This window comes from Podarcis vaucheri (assembly GCF_965113315.1).
Source record: "Podarcis vaucheri genome assembly, chromosome: 4".
NCBI lineage: Eukaryota > Metazoa > Chordata > Lepidosauria > Squamata > Lacertidae > Podarcis > Podarcis vaucheri.
The window spans coordinates 21,963,827-21,983,259 of record NC_138762.1 but is presented as its reverse complement, the minus strand read 5'-3'; the positions used below and the strand labels follow the sequence as shown (position 1 = coordinate 21,983,259).

At 44.2% G+C, this 19,433-nt stretch overlaps 1 protein-coding gene across 1 annotated transcript; it reads left to right on the top strand.

Annotated features, from left to right (window-relative positions):
- The first annotated feature begins 6,627 nt into the window (after positions 1-6,627).
- LOC309530425 (collagenase 3-like) lies at positions 6,628-17,471 on the top strand. Its single transcript, XM_082219396.1, has 10 exons — positions 6,628-6,871; positions 7,053-7,294; positions 8,602-8,750; positions 8,853-8,978; positions 9,724-9,885; positions 10,665-10,782; positions 12,163-12,296; positions 12,709-12,868; positions 14,300-14,403; positions 16,833-17,471. Exons 1-10 carry the CDS (start codon positions 6,656-6,658, stop codon positions 16,931-16,933), a joined length of 1,512 nt encoding a protein of 503 aa, XP_082075522.1. The 5' UTR covers positions 6,628-6,655; the 3' UTR covers positions 16,934-17,471.
- Positions 17,472-19,433: the final 1,962 nt, after the last annotated feature.

Here is a 19,433-nt window from a genome sequence, read left to right as displayed (position 1 = left end):
GAGAACTGCACCCCAAAATTCAAAGAGTGAATTTCAAAGGATAGCTGTGTTTCGGTTCACACCTTGTTTCAGGAACTGTGCATAAGGCCGTTTCACATTAAAATGTGAACTGAACCGGATTTCTCCCCTATCTCAAATAACTGGAAGATTAAAGGATGTGGTTTCTTTCATCTGTAGTCGTGTGTGAACTGCAGCAAAACGAAATGACCATTTTGCCATAAGCGCTTTCAAAACCAGAGTATAACAAGCCACCAAAATGTGGTTTCTCTGCCATGACAGAGCATCATATTTACACCATTGCAGCACAGCACCACGTTACTCATGATTGTGTGGCTAATGTGGAGCTCAGATCTCTGCCTGGATCTTTGGCAATACATATCTGTCCCAGACTTCTTTAACCTAAGGCTGACCAGTCTTCTTCCTTTCTTCCAACTTTGCATCATGACCATCTGCTTTGAAGTATCAACTCTACTTTTTCTCTCTCTCAGCAAGACAGAGTCATTTTCAGAAGTTCTTAGAGCAGCTGCAGGGACACTACCCCAGGGCCTAGACCAGGGGTAGACAACCTAAGGCCCCGGGGGCCAGATGCGTTCCAATCGCCTTTTCAAGCCGGGCTGCGGATGGTCCGGGAATCAGCGTGTTTTTACATGAGTTGAATGTGTCCTTTTATTTAAAATGCATCTCTGGGTTATTTGTGGGGCATAGGAATTCGTTCTCCCCCCCAAAAAAAAATATAGTCTGGTCCACCACATGGTCTGAGGGATGGTGGACCGGCCCACAGCTGAAAAAGGTTGCTGACCCGAGGCCTAGACATATACAGAGAAGGTGGCTTCCATTGTATTTTCTCCAACCAGATACCAGCAATGGTTCTCCTCTTATAACCTGCATAGAATCATGGAATTGTAGACTTGGAAGGGACCCCGGGGGTCATCCAGTCCAATCCACTGCAATGCAGGAATCTCAGCTAAAGCATTCAGGACAGATGGCCACCCAACCTTTGCTTGAAAACCTCCAAGGAAGGAGAGTCCACAACCTCCCGATGGAGACTGTTTTACTGCTGCACAGCTCTTCACGTCAGAATGTTCTTCATAATATTTAGAATCTTCTTTCTTGTAACTTGGACCCATGGATTCAGGTTCTACAACCTACTGAGGAAGTCCATTCCACCGTTGGACAGCTCTTACTGTCAAAACATTCTTCCTGATGTTTAGCTAGCATCACCCTTCTTGTAACTTGGAGCCATAGGTTTGAGTCCTACCCCTCCAGAGGAGGAGAAAACAAGCTTGTTCCCTCTTTCATGGGATAGCCCTCGAGATATCCGAAGATGGCTCTCCTATCTCCTCCCAGTCTCCTCTTTTCCAGGCTAATCATAGCCAACTCCTCCAACTGTTCATCAATACATCATTTCTAAATGCCTGTTTCAATCAGCTCAAATGTGGTACAGGTGATAGTTCCTTGTGGGAATTTTGTAATTACTTTTTGGATCTGACTTTTTTCTTTTAATAACTAGCACTAATACAGCAGCTTAGGATTTCCCTCCTTTCCACCATCCTCTCATGGACCTCTTTTGGGGACAAAACATTGAGTAGTGCCCAGTGATTTGTTTTCCCTCTGGAAAAATGCTCTCTTCCGCCTTCTCTCAGATATTTCCCATCAATCCAGCTGACCGCATACATGTTCCAAATACTACAGCTGCATCAACATTTTGCTTACCCAGATTTTGGGAACTTCCAGTTTTTCGTAATGTAAGATGTGTGGCTTTCTTTTTCACCCAGGGTAATGTTAACCGATTTAGAAAGACCCAGTGTGTGGTATACAGACAAGAAATATACTTAATGCGTACTGAAGGTCCATCTCTGAGTTCCAACAGACATGATCCCCCAAAAAAGCATTGATATGTGGGTTGACCCCAAAACAGCCTTAGGTTAGGCTAGCCTATTCACTTAACACATCACTAAAAAGAAGACGACGAACTGCATTAAAATTTCATACGATAACTTATATGTATAAATGCAAGTTTAGAAATAATGACTACAAATTAAATGGAAATGCAATAGATCTCATCATAGTAGGGAACGCAAGAAGTGGTCAACCAGCTGCCTGTGGGAAACCAAGGAGCAGAACATGAGCTCTCTTCCCATGGTTTTCAACAAGTGGTATTCAGAAGCGGGATGTTGGTGGCGCTGTGGTCTAAACCACTGAGACTATTGGGCTTGCTGATCGGTGGTTCAAATCCGAGCTCCCGTTGCTCTGTCCCAGCTCCTACCAACCTAGCAGTTTGAAAGCATGCCAGCGCAAGTAGATAAATAGGTACCGCTGCAGCGGGAAGATAAACAGTGTTTCTGTGTGCTCTGGTTTCTGTCACGGTGTCCTGTTGCACCAGAAGTGGTTTAGTCATGCTGGCCACATGACCCAGAAAGCTGTCTGTGGACAAACGCCAGCTCCCTCGGCCTGAAAATGAGATGAGCACTGCAACCCCATAGTCGCCTTTGACTGGACTTAACCATCCAGGCATCCTTTACCTTTACCCATTCAGAAGGATTGCTGACTCCTCCTGTGGAGATAGAGTCATCATGGCTAGTAGCCATTGATTGCCTTCCCCATGAATTTGCCCAATTCTTTTTGGAGAACTTTAACTTTATACTGGACTTAAATTGGTGGGAAGACTGTCCTCTGTAAAGCAGGAAACACAGCCACCCTAGCTTAGGTAAACAAGTGATATGGGCCATCTTGGTATGTAATTGCTGCAGGACTACTTGTACCAAAAGTACATGAAAATGGATGAAGAATTGCTTTGCAGATATACAGCACAGTGGTCCAAATGGTCAGGAGCAGTGCTTCCTATTTTGCTACCTGAGGCAAAGCAGAAAGGTTCTATCCTGCTGCCACCGCCCCACCACCGAAGCCTCCCTTACCTGGGTCATATGGTGACACCCACAAAGCAGCAACGGTGGCAGCGAGTTCCAGTGAGATCTTGCAAGAGCTCATGAGGCTTTTAGGAGGCCTCGTGGACAGTGGCGTAGCGTGGGTTGTCAGCACCCGGGGCAAGGCAAGTAATTTGCGCCCCCTAACCCGTGGATTTGCGCCCCTAACCCGTGGATTTGCACCCCCTAACCCCAACCCCCAGATGTTGCGCCCGGTGCGCCCGGCCCCCCCTGCACCCCCCACGCTATGCCACTGCTCATGGAGCACACATGTTGCGCCCGATGCAGCCGGGCCCCCCTGCACCCCCCACGCTACGCCACTGCTCGTGGAACACACAAGCTTTCATGAGATTTTGGTGAGATCTCACAGGAGAGCCAGTGTGGTGTAGGGGTTAAGAGTGGTAGACTCGTAATCTGGTGAACCGGGTTCGCATCTCCGCTCCTCCACATGCAGCTGCTGGGTGACCTTGGGCCAGTCACACTTCTCTGAAGTCTCTCAGCCCCACTCACCTTACAGAGTGTTTGTTGTTGGGGAGGAAGGGAAAGGAGATTGTTAGCCACTTTGAGACTCCTTCGGGTAGTGATAAAGCAGAATATCAAATCCAAACTCCTCTTCTTCTTCTCTGGCACCCACTTCGGACACCCACTTGGATGCCACCTCTTGGGGCCCTGAAAATGGTGCCGTGTCCAGTTGTTTATTTGCGTGCAGACCTGCTCTTTGGCAATGTTTAAACAAACTGGGATAACCCTGACGCTCTTAATCTTAGGGTTGGGGGTTCAAGTCCCATGTTGGGCAAAAGATTCCTGCATTGCAGAGGGCTGGACTAGATACCCCTCATTGTCCCTTCCAATGCTACAATTCCATGATTCATGGGGACTGCCTTGAGCAGGTTGCCTGTCTGCACGTACAGAAATAACTCCACAGCAATACCCCAAAAATGCAGTACAAAACTCACACAGAGATTGCGATCGGAGACAGGAAAACGACACTCCTTCTGAAACCTGCAGCCTGATACAACTACTTCCCATTAGTTTACGGAAAGGCGGACCCTACCAAAGGTTAATGTAGTGTAATGAATAAATACAGTGGCGTAGCGTGGGGGGTGCAGGGGGGGCCGGCCGCACTGGGCGCAACATCTGGGGGTTAGGGTTAGGGGCGCAAATCCACGGGTTAGGGGGCACAAATCCATGGGTTAGGGAGCGCAAATTACTTGCCTTGCCCCGGGTGCTGACAACCCACGCTACGCCACTGAATAAATATAAACACCTATGACTCAAGCAAATGTGGAGTGATAAAAGAGGGAGTGAGCGCACAACCAATCTGTAAATCTCCTATATTGTCCAAATTCCTTCCCTCTGCAAACACATGGAGGGGAAATTCATGATTTGATGGGTGATTTCCCTGTATAACTGCTATATGTAATACTGAACGAAGCTAGAAAATTAGCCCGTTGATTAATTCTATTCCCCTTCCATTGTTTTTGCTCTTTTGGCACGGCTTGATATAAAGCTGTTATTATCCAAAAAGTTGGTTGAAGTTTAACCACTACTGTTTCCTGTCTGACTATGGTTTTGTCAACAGTCTGGATGTATAGTGGGCAGCAAAATACTCAGTGACTAAATGGGGAATAATGGACAAAGTCCGGAAGTAATAAAAACAATCTTTATGTAATATGCACAGACCAACAGGTTCAGCCTTTGATAGGAAATCTTAATATTCAAAAGAACATCATTGAACAGAAGTGACTATTTTCACTGCATTGGAAGTTTTGTATGCAAAAAAAGGCCACACACAGAAACATTCAAAGTATTATGGGAAGAAGCATTAAATTTGCTTCATCTTCTGACTTATAGTCAAAACAACATTTTTACAGGTTTTTTCATTTAGTTTATTTATTAATTTCACTTTTGCATTCATTTTCGTCGTTTAGTCGTTTAGTTGTGTCCAACTCTTCATCACCCCACGGACCAAAGCACGCCAGGCACTTCTGTCTTCCACTGCCTCCCGCAGTTTGGTCAAACTCATGCTGGTAGCTTTGAGAACACTATCCAACCATCTCGTCCTCTGTCGTCCCCTTCTCCTTGTGCCCTCCATCTTCCCCAACATCAGGGTCTTTTCCAGGGAGTCTTCTCTTCTCATGAGGTGGCTAAAGTACTGGAGCCTCAGCTTCAGGATCTGACCTTCCAGTGAGCACTCAGGGCTGATTTCCTTAAGAATGGATAGGTTTGATCTTCTTGCAGAACATGGGACTCTCAGAACATGGGACTCTCAAGAGTCTCCTCCAGCACCATAATTCAAAAGCATCAATTCTTCGGTGATCAGCCTTCTTTATGGTCAGCTCTCACTTCCATACACCACTGCTCACTTTTGCATTGCTCATCCTCAAAAGGAGCACAGTTTTGTAAAAGAAAATAGCTAACACAAAGGGAACTCAAACAAAATAACTTGAAACACACACACAAGCACATGATATCTTGGAAACTTTCCCATAGCGCAGTCACAAAATCAGCCCATGCTGTTATGAATTAGCAGGCCTTAAATTTGTAATAGCTCAGGAAAGGGTCTCAGGATCCATCCCAGTCACACTTACATCTACCACCCTCTCTCCTGCCGCCTCCTGAAGGTGCTTAACCAGCGCCACTTTTGAATGGGAGCCAAAAGTGCAATTAATAAAACAGCGAAACAAACAAATAAATTTTTAAAAATGTTATTCTGACTGTAAGGCTGAAGATAAAGGTACGTGAAGAAGTCCTTTATTTTATCTGTCTTGAATCTTCAACATTCAGCTTCATTGAAGGTCCATGAGTTCTAATGTTATGAGAGAGAAAAGGAACCTTTTCTCTACCATTTCTCTGCTTCTGTCCAGTGCTAAAAGGGATGCAGGTGGTGCTGTGGTCTAAACCAGTGAGCCTCTTGGGTTTGCCAATTGGAAGGTTGGCAGTTCAAATCCCCGTGATGGGGTGAGCTCCCGTTGCTCTGTCCCAGCTCCTGCCAACCTAGCAGTTCGAAAGCATACCAGTGCAAGTAGATAAATAGGTACTGCTGTGGCAGGAAAATAAACAGCATTTCTGTGCACTCTGGTTTCCATCATGATGTCCTGTTGCACCAGAAGTGGTTTAGTCATGCCGACCACATGACCCGGAAAGCTGTCTGTGGACAAACTCCATTTCCCTTGGCCTGAAAGTGAGATGAGTGCCACAACCCCATAGTTGCCTCTGACTGGACTTAATCATCCAGGGGTCCTTTACCTTTTACCTTTTATCCAGTGCTATTTTTCTAGAAAAAGAGGTGCCAGAACTCACCATGCATTTGGAGTTTATGATCACATGAGAAAATCCCCGTGCACAGATGTGGAAGTCAGAAATGTGGTGAAAAATCCTTTAAGCCAAGCTGCTGGCTCCCATATTGCTTGCAATGCAGTTGTCTATTGAAAACAAAAGGGAAGAAGGATGGTTTCAAAAGAGAGAGACAAGTCAAATAAAGTTATTGCAACATAGTCAAAAATGCCGTTTGCCCCACTCAACTCTTCCCACAGCACCTGGGAATATGCTGAGACTGTGTTTATGTGAAGTCATGGTTTCTGCACCACCAGTAGGTCAACAGATTCCTCAAACCAAGACTTCTTGGGAGGGAGGTGGTGGTGGAGGAGGAGGAGGAGAAGAGCAGGGAAAGAGTCTTGCAAGCATGTTTATTTTACAGTCACTCGGAAGTTGTAACCTGTCCCTGAGAGATGATGAATCATCAGTGCAGCTCTATAAAAGCCAAAGCACGTTATAAGCTGAACTATCAGAGCTCCAAAACCTTAGCATTCATCATGAAGCATCCAAGCGCTGCAGCGGCCTTCTTTCTCTTGCTGGGCATATCATGGTGTTTGGCCCTGCCGATATCCATATCAGACGAAGACAACAGCGATGAATTCACAAGGGAGAAATTCGAGTTAGCAGAGGTATGACGTAGGACCTAGAATAGGCTCTGTTCTCTCTGTTGTCTTCTCTTCTATTAAAACTGAGATTCTGAGCTCTTCAGGGCAGAGGCTTGTCCTTTTTCCTTATGTGAGTCTGTAAAATTAATAAATAGCAGTGAATTAGAAGTCTAATCGGTTCTCTCTCCCCCCTCTTTCTTCCCAGCGCTATCTAAAGAGGCATTACAACCTCCAGTCCAACCCAGCTGGGATACAGAGGAAGGCAGGTGATACAGTCACATCCAAACTTCGAGAAATGCAGGCGTTTTTTGGACTGGAAGTAACGGGCAAGCTCAACGAAGAGACGTACGAACTAATGCAACAGCCACGGTGCGGCGTTCCTGATATTGGGGAATACAACTTCTTCCCTCGAAAGCTGAAGTGGTCTCATACCAATATAACATACAGGTAATGACCCTGGCTCTGGGTCCAGATCCATTTGCGCTGATGCTTGACAGTATCTTCATGCGGCACAAGCACATGTTATTTTTTAGAGACTTTGGTTTGGCGCACTCGTCACTGAGTGCTCTGCAGGATCTCAGGGGGTTTGCTAATTCTGATCTGATATGTAAGACTTATAGCAGGAATGGGGGAACCTGTGACCTTCAAGGTGCCGGTAAACTCTGGCTCCCATCAGCCCCAGCCAGCCTGGCCCATAGGGATGATGGGAATTGTAGTCCAATGCTACCTGCAGAGCCTCAGGTTTCCTATTCCTGGATTTTAGCCTACCATGGGGCTACAGCTAATCTCCTAAACAGAATATAAACTAATGTGGAAGTAAGGCCCATTGAAATCAGCTGAGTCAGTACGTAAAGGGTTTATTTTTGTAATATGTTTAATAGCATGACACTTTGCAACATGGAATCACAGAAACATAGAGGGTTGTCTGTTCTACCGCTGCAGTCTGGGAACCCTGCCCACAGCCAACCCTGCGTGGACTTGTAGCCAGATGCACTACATTTATTTATTTTTTTACAGCAGGGTTAGGCATTTAGCATGTATTTTGTGACATGAAGTCAACCAGGTGTACTGTTTTTGCAGATTAACAAGATGTGAAAGAAGGCTATGTGCAATGTTTGGAAACCTCATGCCATGTTTTACCATCTCTAGATCATCAAAGCCTATAAGCTTTGAGTTCATTTAATTTGCCCCACACAATTTCCTTTCAATTTCCTTTTCCAAACAGCGGGTGAAGAATCAGATAAGAGAAGCACAGTACCTTTTGTGAATAAGATGCTCAGATGTATTTAATAAAAGCAGGAATGGAAGTAAAGTGTTAAATATCTAGCTGAACCAGCAACATGTCTGGCTTTATTTTTATTTTTTAATACCCTACCTTCTTAACATAGAATGAAAGTTACACATTTAAATGCTTGTGTTTTAAGGCAAGTCGAAATAAACCTATTTTGAATTGGGCCCCTGTTTAAGTGGAATCAAAAGGCTTGAGACACTATCATTGTGTCTCGGTCATTGTCCTTTATCAGTACTTCCAAAACAGAAGGTGAATTTATTATAACTCAGCAACAAAAACCACACATTCTCTAACAGGAAAGGGGCATATATCTGTATGCTTGCTATATTTGCTAAATTGGCAGTGGAGAGAGATGTGTAACATTTGAAATATTGTGACAGGGCATGTTTTGCAACATGTTTTGAGTTTGCACTGAAAACCATCTGAAGGTATTTGGATTTTTTTTTTGTTGTGTTCCTTATAGGATTCTAAATTACACCCCTGATCTGAAAAAGTCTGAAGTCGACAGAGCATTCAGGAAAGCGTTCAAGGTCTGGTCTGATGTGACGCCACTCAACTTTACTAGAATTCGCAATGGTACTGCTGATATCATGATTTCTTTCGGAAGGAAAGGTGACTAGAGTGAAATTGCTGTCTTAATGGCTGTGTTACTTGTTTGCTTGATTTGCAATTAAGCATGCTGATAATGTTCATTTCTGTTTCAAATATTTACAGAGCATGGTGATTTCTATCCCTTTGATGGACCTTCTGGGTTATTAGCTCATGCTTTCCCTCCTGGGCCAAATTTTGGAGGAGATGCTCATTTTGATGAAGACGAGCTGTGGTCAACTGATTCTAAAGGTAATGTATGCTTTGAAGATAATTTTTATTACCACTGTGTGGGTTGTTGGCTCTAAATAGCATCCACTGTGAAGCCAGGAAATGTTTGACCAGTGAATTCCTTAGCAAGCAGATTCTCCTGCCTTATTTTGCTGCGTGATTTATAATTATTGAAATTAACAATTTCACAAATAGCAAATAATGACTGAACAGGTTGTTTTGAATATTGCTTCTTTTGCCATTCCTTACCCATATTGCCTGTGCCATACCTTCTTAAGCAACACAGGCACTCCGAGGCTTCCATATTAACTTGGAAGTGTGCTTCACTGAATTAAGTGGAACTTACTCCCAAGCAAAGATACATAGGATTGCAACCCAAGGCTAAGGGGAGGGGGGGTGGCAAATCAGAGCTGGGAAACTTGAGACTCTCCAAATGTTGCAGTTGAACTACAGCTCGCATCAGCCTCAGCCAGTTTTGCCAATGCCCATGATTCTGGGAGTTGTAGTCCTATAACATCTGAAGGGATGCAGATTCCACAACCCTGGACTAAACCAGGGATGTGCTACCTTACTGGTTGTTTAATTAACAGATGACAGATACTATTTCTGTTCTCTCTGTAATGCAAAGAAAAGAGTAGTGAATGATATCAGGTGTAATATTTTAATACGTTGCAAAAGGAGGTATTAAACAAAAGAATCAGGCTAAAGCAGCCTAGTGGTATAAGCTTTGTAGCTTTCATAACAAGATGCACATGCTGTTTTCTAGGATATAATTTGTTTCTTGTGGCTGCCCACGAGTTTGGTCATTCGCTGGGACTTGAGCATTCCAGAGACCCAGGAGCTTTGATGTTTCCAATTTACACATACACGGGAAATAAAGGCTTATTGCTTCCAGATGATGACGTACAAGGGATCCAGATTCTATATGGTATGCTTGCATTTCCCCCCCTGTTTTCTCCTTATGTATACATATAATTCTGCAGTGGAAGTTATGAGTAATAAATTTCCCTGTTGTTTCTGTTCACCAGCCTGATGCGGCGAGATCTGTCACTGTATGACTTTACATTGCACATATAAAATCACAATTTTCTATGAGCATTCCATATATTAGTAAAGGTAAAGGGACCCCTGACCATTAGGTCCAGTCGTGGCCGACTCTGGGGTTGCGGCGCTCATCTCGCTTTACTGGCCGAGGGTGCCGGGTCATGTGGCCAGCATGACTAAGCCGCTTCTGGCAAACCAGAGCAGTGCATGGAAAGGCCGTTTACCTTCCCGCCGGAGCGGTACCTATTTATCTAATTGCACTTTGACGTGCTTTTGAACTGCTAGGTTGGCAGGAGCTGGGTCTGAGCAACGGGAGCTCACCCCGTTGCGGGGATTTGAGCCACCGACCTTCTGATTGGCAAGTCCTAGGCTCTGTGGTTTAACCCACAGTGCCACCCGCGTCCCATGCTGCGCACAAGTTCAGATGTTAAAATAAGGGAAGGACCATTGCTCAATGATAGAGCTTCTGCTTTGGATACAGAAAGCCTCAGGTTCAATCCTCATTTCATTCAGTTAGAGCTGGGAGAGACTGAAATCCTGGGAAGCTGCTGCCAATCGGTGTGGAAAATGCTAAGATATATGAACCAGTGATCAGCTCTGTGTTACTAGATACAGTCAACAGGCTTATAGTTTCCTGCATAACACATGTACTTTACTGGACAGGTGCAGGAGACCACGACCCCCATCCCGATCACCCCAAAACACCTGAGAAATGTGATGCAAACTTGACACTGGATGCTATCACGGAGCTTCGAGGAGAAATGGTGATCTTCAAGGACAGGTGCGGCCCAACCGAAATATGTGCATCCATAAACTTTTTTGTCTAGGGACAGAGCAGGCCTGTGCAACTTGAAGCACACCCAGTCAGATGCACTCTGCCAGCCACACACATCCTCCAATATTGCAAAGGTTGATTAGGGCCACCTTTGTATAAACAACAAAAACAACCCAATTCTCATCTTAAGGGTCATTTATTCATTCTATTATATCCGTGACTGCAGACAGTTCTGTAGGCATTGTACAAATAAAAAGAGAATAACAGCACTGCAAGGCAACCACAGTGAGGTTAAGAGACAACATACAAGCACTATTTTATCTTATTTTTGGTTTGGATTTTGGTTTGTTTTCTGTTGTTTTGATTTCTCTTCACTTTAATCCCTACTGAAAATTTTCAATTATATATATATATATAGAGAGAGAGAGAGAGAGAGAGAGAGAAAGAGAGAGAGAACATACAAAGCCACATTAGAAAACCAGTATAATAAGTTGCAGTGAATAGCTTACGACTGAATAGCCAAGCACCAACATAAGTGCTGGGAAAAGAGGAAAGTCTGGTGGTGTTGGCGCAAGGCTAGGGAGAGCATTAATATCCAAGTACTCCCATTACCCAGTGCCGAAGCCATGACGGCTGTGCTCTACCTCCACTGCCAGAGAGTGTATGCCAGTTGCTGGGGGAAACAAGTGAGGAGAGCACTGTTGCACTTAAGTCCTGCTTGGAGGCATCTCAGAGACATCTGTGGTTGACCACTGTGAGAGCAAAATGCTGAACTAGATGGGTCATTGGCTTGTTCCAGCAGGTTCTTCTTATAGGATGAATCTGGTTCTCCTGTGGTACTGAGATTTATTAGGAGGCCCTATTCCCCTGACAGAGCTACAGTTTCCAGAATGGTTTAACAAACAATTCCTCTTCACAGGGAACAGTAGCTCCATGAGATGAGTAGGGTCTCCTAACAACCGCCCTTAATAGTGCCCATGATTCTTTGGGGGTAGACACGACTGCTTAACGTTTTATGATCCTACTTTAAATGTATAGTGCAGAGGGAGCCCTTATTAGTGGGCTGCATTTGGCTTGGTGCCTCACAAATGACTTTGCAACAAGGAATGTTGTGAAGACCTGCTCCAAAACACTGAAGATGAGCTTGATGAGTGAATCTGTTAACACAAGCTCTTGGGAATAGCTTCCAGGCAAGAAACATGCTTTGTACCTTGAATGACTGACTTTAGAATTATTTGACAGCTATTCTATTTGTATATTATTTGTGTTGTCTGAGAAATGGCTTCAGCAAATTAATTTCTGGAGCACTTTAAGGACTATTCAATATCTTTCACTTCAGTAAAAATGCTAGCCTACCATGTTAGAACTTCCCTCTTCCTATCATAGGTTCTTCTGGCGCCTACATCCTCAGATGGTTGAGGCGGATTTGGTACAAATTAAGTCGTTTTGGCCAGAAATCCCAAGCAAGATTGACGCGGCTTATGAGCATCCTACCAACGACCATGTGCTTCTTTTCAGGGGTAGGTCTTCTGCAGAAATCTCTCTGCCTGATCCTCAAGACTCTTCTCACACCACACACCCTCTCCAACCACACCCTCTCCCCCACACACACCGGCCATGCCCCTTACTGCCCCTGCTTTGCAGCCTCAGTGAGAGGGGCATGGGAGTCTGTGCAGAAACAAGCCTATTGGTTGTTCTTTCCTCCTCTGACTTGGGCCCCCGGAAGTTTTCTCGGAAGGGAATGCCACCGACAAGGCTGTATAATTGTGTGAGTGTACCAATCCCACCCATCCTAACTTCATTCCAGTGAATTAAATCCTCCTCAGTCTAATTTTTACAGAAGGGGAACAGACGGTGAGGCATCAACATGCCTAAGGCTATATGACCACCACATGGTTGAATCTTAATACACCAATTCATATTTATTCACAGGGAAGAAAGTCTGGGCTTTGAATGCCTACGACATAGTAGAGGGCTACCCTAAAAAGATTTATGAATTGGGCTTTCCAAGATCTGTGAAGGGAGTCGATGCTGCTGTCCACATCAAAGACACTGGCAAGACTCTCTTTTTCGCTGGAGAAAAATACTGGAGGTATGTTGAAAATTCTTTTCTTCCCCATAGTAGTTTCGCCAGTTTCTCTCTCATTCTTTCCTACTGTTCCAATGATGTAAGAACCATGTTTTGCATATAGTACCAAACAACTTTTTGTCATTGGTTTGGCTCCTCCAAATTTAGAAATATGGGTGCAGGGGCCGTGGTATTAACTCAACAACATTTTCTGCATTCTGTCACTCTTAAAGCCCACAACAATGATAAGCTGATGAGGCCTATTCCATAGACTTACATTTCAATATACTCATGTGTTTGACCATGTGCCCTCCATATGTTGCTGGACTCCAGCTCCCATGAGCCCAAGCCAGCATGGTTTGTGGTAAGGGATGATGGGAGTTGAAGTCCAACAGTAATTGGAGGCATCACATTGACTGGCGCTGTGGTAGACCAATGGGCGAACAAGGGAGGACCCACACAGAGGGAACACTTTTTCCACTTCCACAGCATTTCCTTACCCAATGTTTCCAAATTTTATGTGATTTTTCACATTAGGTAAAAGCCACTTCTGAAAAACTAGCGGAGCCTAGTGGACATTTAGCACTCATTTCCAGGATATTTGCTTCTAGGGGAAAATCCGTTTGCATCCCCATTAACCCAGAAAACGGTAGTTTTTCATTTTAATTTCACATGACAAAATTGGGGGCAGTATTCTGGCATATGGTCCTTTCCCAGCATTTAAAATTTAGCACGACGTGGAGGTATATTGATCGCGATCCATAACGGAGCAAGTAGTGCCGTGTGAAAGCAACGTCAGAACCCAGAATTGAAGCCCTAGCATTATGGTCAGGAAAACTAACACAATTATCCCCACGTAGGAATGTGCCATTAGTAGTCGCATCCTTGATATTGCACATGCTAGCTAGCTTGAGCTTCTGGCATCCGCACTACGTAACATTTCTGAATGTCCTTCAACCTTGGGTCCCCAGATGTTGTTTGACCACAACTCCTATCATCCCCAGCCAACTTAGTCACAGGTCATGGATGATGGGAGTTGGTCCAGCAACACCTGAGAACCCAAGGATGAAGACCCCTGGGGTTGGCCATGTGTCTCCTACCTGTTCTGGAGTGTGAGGTGTTGTGGGGAAGAATTCTCTTGCAAAGCAGCACCTGCTTCAAGGAACTTCCCTCCATTTAATGTTCAATATTGTATAAAGATAGATGATGTGCCCTCAGCCATTTTCAGTATATGCTTCTGTTCTAGCAAGAATTTACAGGTTGCTGCTAGAAATGCTGACCCTTTTTGTATCCTGTCTTTTTAGTTCTATGGTATCATTTATTGGTCTAGATTTTAGACTTGTTATGTTTGTGTTTTGTCGTCAGTTGCATTGAATTGGAACAGAATTGCAATGCATAATGCTATACATAAATAAAACACTTGCTTATTTACTTTATTTCCCCCCTCAAATGAAGTTATGACGAACAGAACCAAGTTATGGAGAAAGGCTACCCTAGGTATATTGAGGAGGATTTCCCTGGGATCGGTCACCGAGTGGATGCAGCTTATGAGAAGAATGGTATGCATTTTATTTGTGTTGACACCTGGCATTTGGGGGTGAAAAACCAGGGTCCCAGATTGGCCCGTTCCAGATGCCTGCCTTGGGGGACCCTTCAGGGTTTTTTCTGGCCCAGTGCTCCAAACCGTGCCAGACAGCTTTGTCTAGCCACCATTTTAATTTCTCTCATTATAGTGGTACCTTGGAAGTTGAATGGAATCCATTCCAGAAGTCCATTCAACTTCCAAAACATTTGAAAACCAAAGCACGGCTTCTGGTTGGCTGCACGAAGCTCCTGCAGCCAATCAGAAGCCGCGGAAGCCCCGTCGGATATTCGGCTTCCAAAAATAGTTTGAAAATTGGAACAGTCACTTCTGGGTTTGCGATGTTCGGGAGCCAAAATGTTCGAGAACTAAGCTGTTCGAAAACCAAGGTACGACTGTACTGACGTAGGGTCAGTGGCGTAGCGTGGGTTGTCAGCACCCGGGGCAAGGCAAGTAATTTTCACCCCCTAACCCATGGATTTGCGCTCCCTAATCCATGGATTTGCGCCCCCTAACCCTAACCCCCAGATGTTGCGCCGGGTGCGGCCGGCCCCCCCTGCACCCCCCACGCTACGCCACTGCGTAGGGTTGCTCTGGGCGGTTGTGGAAATTAAAGTGATAGCTAGTTAAAGAAACACAGGAAGCTGCTTCATGCAGATTCAGGCCATCGGTCTATCCAGCTCAGTATTGGTGAAGTTCAGACCATATACCCAGGGCCGGATTTAGGTTTGATGAGGCCCTAAGCTACTGAAGGTAATGGGGCCCTTTATATGTCCAGCTGTCCTTTGTCAACAACCAATTGTCACTGTTTTTGGTGTTGAATATATGCTATATGGTAATTTATGGACCTAATAGGCACCCTATATATAGAAATGAGCAAACCAGTGATATTTTAGGGAGCAGGCTAGCAGGAGGGGCCCATTACTTACATCATAGGAGCCTACAAAGCACAAAACACTGTTGCTGTATGTAGGTTTTATTTTATTTGTTTTTTATCTTATATTTTGGAAATCTACATCCAGGTGTTTTTTCCTTTAATTTTTTTGGGGGGGCCCCAAGAGAGGAGGGCCGTAAGCTATAGCATGTTTAACTTACACATAAATCCAATATTCCATATACCTCTAAAGTACTACAATGCCACTTTAAGGACAAATGCTTTCCCCAAAATTATTCCAGGAGCTGAACTTTGTTAAAGGTGCTGAGAGTTGTGAGCAGACCCCTATTTCCCCTCACAGAGCTACAATTCTCAGAGTTCCCAGTGAAGAGAGATTTAATGCTAAACCTCTCTCAGAAATGTAACTCTGTGAGGGGAACAGGGATCTCCCAACAACTCTCAGCATCCTTAACAAACTACAGCTGCCAAAATCATTTGGGTGGCAGTGGCAGCGGGGGCGCCATTACACTTGGCACCCAGTTTGGGGTCTCCGAAGTTTCATCACAAAGTGTTATTGTGGACACTTAGATTGCAAAAAGGCAAGAGTGGGCATAGAGCTGAATAAAACATACATATGTTAATGCAGATGTATATATTAAAATTTAGAAATAGTTATGATGACGACATCTTGCTGTCAGCAGGTCTTTCTCTCTTCACCCCCCCCCATTTTACTGCCTAGTGCATCTATTTGTGAGGCATGCCTTGTACTCATTGGAGTTGAGCGATTTAATCTTGGACATAACAGTGGGTCTTCATTTGTGGCTCCTGGAGTGCAGGGGAGCATTAAATAAACTTCCTATAGATGGTTGATAGTAAAAGGAAACCCTCCAAGCCCTTCCTTTCCAATGTGGGGAACACGCCCCACAGGGGGGCAATTTGATTTGGGGGGGGATTCGATAATGAGTTATTAACAGTGAATGGCCATTTAGGCTTCGCTTTCTGAATCATAAGAATTATATGTCACTGGGGGTGGGCATCAGGATTTTAGAGATGCTTAGGTGGGGCATGGCCCAAAAAAGTGTTGATGGGCAACATCAAGGTACCTGCCGTTCTCTCTCCTAAGGGTTCCTTATCATTAAAACCAACTTGAACACAGCAGCCCTTCAAACAGAGGATATCTTCAAATAAAATATTGTATTCCAAACAGGACTGCTCCCTGTAAAGTGAGACCTTACAGTTGTACATGCCTGCCTCACAATGCAATCCTCAACTTGTCTGTTCATAAGTAAATCATATTCAATTCAGTGGGGTTTGTTGGCATCCATCTAGAGAGACAATGGAGTTTGCCTCTCAGGGTGAATTCAATCCAAGACTCGGAGTGCAGCCTTAATCAACAAATTGCTTTGTGAGCGGGGGCGGGGGGTGGGGAATGCTTTTTTATTTACTGTTTTTAAAAAGAAGTAACATCAACCAAAAGAAATAGCAGCAACATGAAACAGGAATCTTATCTGAATGGTTTCCTTCCTCTGCAGGTTACATATATTTTTTCAATGGACCGCTGCAGTTCGAATTCAACATCTGGAGTGAAAGAATTATGCGGGTCTTGACCACCACCTCCATTTTCTGGTGCTGATTGCTCTGGATCAGGTTCTGAACTGTGGGGAAAATGCATTCCATGAAAAATTATACTGCAGATGTTTGGTTTTATATGTGTGTGTGTGTGAGAGAGTGAGTACGGTAAAGTAAAGGTAAAGGACCCCTGGACTGTTAAGTCCAGTCAAAGGAGACTATGGGGTGTGGCACTCATATTGCTTTTCAGGCCAAGGTGAGTGGGCTCAGCTACATGAGTCAAAAAACAATGATTTGAATGCATTATAAACATGCAACACCAGATGGTGCCAGAGAGCAGAATCTTTTTTTTCTACGCAATTTTCCATAGGTTTTTTTCCTTTTGTTATAACAATCTAATTTCTGACTTATTTATAGCAGGTTTTTCCCCTGTGTGTAGATCCACCTAGTGAGTGTGAGAGTCTTTGAGTGTGTGTGTTTTAACCAGTCAGCTTGATTCTGTGAACAAGCTCTTTGCCATTCTTCCTTTGACTTTGTTTTGTGTATATGAGGCTGTATAGCACTGCGTCCATCAGTCTGGAACTGAAATTAAAAATGTTTTTCAACAATAGCATTCATCTCTTGTGGGACATTACAGTTCATAAAAGATGACAGAAGAAGCAGGCAACATTCCAGTTATGTGCTGATCGAAAAACTGGCCCTGTAGAATTATACTACTCGAGAGCTCAAAGTGAACAAGCAACTTGCTGTTTGTTTGTTTATTTATTTGTGGCATTTGCATCCTGCCCTTAAGTCAAACAGGCTCTCAAAGCGGCTTGCCAAAAATCAGTATTTAGATGGTCCCTGGACTCAAGCTTACGAAATATAAAAAGACACAGCACACAAGGAAAAGGGAATGGGCGGGAGGAGGGAAGAGCAAGCTCAGGTACACATTACAGTTCTTACAGTGCAGCTGAGGGCATCAACACTTGACTGATGCCAGTGGTGGTTCTGGGTGTCTTGCCCTGATAAAGAGTGGATCTCCACAAAAGCACCATTTCCTCCCAGTACAGATCTTGAAGCAGGCCAGGCTCCTGTCATGTTGCTATTCTCACAGGCAGCTTGTGAAAGAGACTTGGCAGCTTTCAGGATGAAGTCCTGAAATGCTACAGACGAAGGCAGAGCTTCCATCTCCAGGATGGTTTTAACCCATGGTTTTAAAGATGCAGCACACAGGGATGTTACCCTGCGAAAGTGGTCCATTTCATCAGCCTCCTGTCCATTTGGGGAGATACCTTTCAGTCATGGCTTCCAGGACAGCATACAGATAAAACACTCACAATTCCCCTACAATTCTCAGAGTGGTTTAACAACCAATACCTCTCCAGAGGGAACTCTGGGAACTGTAACTATGTGAGAAGAACAGGAGGTCTCCTAGCAACTCTCAGCACCCTTAACAAACTACAACTCACAGTACTGTACATTTGTGGCGGTACATTTATTTTTGCCTTTAACCACGTGCTGTTCACGGTCAATTTCTCTTGCCCCATTCTCAGTTAGAATCTTAACCGCTGATGACATTGCGAGGACAGTTGTGGTTTCAAAGGGATATTATTTTGCTAGGAGGTTTATTCCAAGGATGTGGTGTCAGAGTTTTGATGACAACATTATTTTCTCAGAGTTTAGAGAGAGACGGTTGTGTCATAACATTTCTCCCTCCCTCCTGCTGTCCCCATATGCTCTTGAAAGGAAGAGGAGATATGTGCTTTACAAAGAAATTTGTTGGGGCAGACAATTTCACAATATAGCTTTTCATAAGCAAATCCCTTCTTTGGTGTCTCAGCAACTAATGATGCCCATTTCTCTGTTCCCATGCGCAGTCTTCATTTCTCCATTTTGTTTTTCTTTTCTTTTTTTAAAAATCAATTTTTATAAATCCATAACATCACAGCGCCATACAATATACAATTCTAAGAAGAACTTTAGTGTAAGGACAACAATAGCTATACTGTGCATGTCAATTCATAACATGTTAAAAGAGAAAAGTTGCAAACACACAAAATCTATCCCCTTCGCAAGGACCATAAAGGGTTGTTTATCCAGGGAGGTATCTCAGTAATAAATCTAATCCAAAAGATTTCTGGAGAAGTGGAGGTTGTATTGCACCTCTCAGACTGGCCACACAATACAAAAAGGGCCCCACATTTCTGCAAACTTTTCTCAGTTTTGAGCTCCTGGTTTGAAGTACACTTGCAGACATTCCATTCATGCCACCCAAAGGGCCTAGACTGTTCGAAGGAGTCATGTTTTAATTCAATTCATTCATTTCTACATTTATATCCTACACGACCTCCAAGGAGCTCAAGAAGGTGTCCATGATTCTCCCCCTCCCTATTTTAGCCTCACAAAAACTCTATGAGGTAGGTTACTCTAAGACAGGCATGGCCAAACTTGTCCCTCCGGCTGTTTTGGGACTACAACTCCCATCCTCCCTAGCTAACAGGACCAATGGTCAGGGATGATGGGAACTGTAGTCCCAAAACAGCTGGAGGGCCAAGTTTGGCCATGCCTGCTCTAAGAGGATG

What these genes read in the sequence shown, in the direction of transcription:
- LOC309530425 (XM_082219396.1), top strand. Translation starts at nt 6,656, where the DNA reads ATGATGAATCATCAGTGCAGCTCTATAAAAGCCAAAGCACGTTATAAG. An exon ending in GATTTCTTTCGGAAGGAAAG is followed by an intron (nt 8,751 to 8,852) that starts GTGACTAGAGTG and finishes AAATATTTACAG; the next exon opens with AGCATGGTGATTTCTATCCC. An exon ending in GCTGGAGAAAAATACTGGAG is followed by an intron (nt 12,869 to 14,299) that starts GTATGTTGAAAA and finishes CCTCAAATGAAG; the next exon opens with TTATGACGAACAGAACCAAG.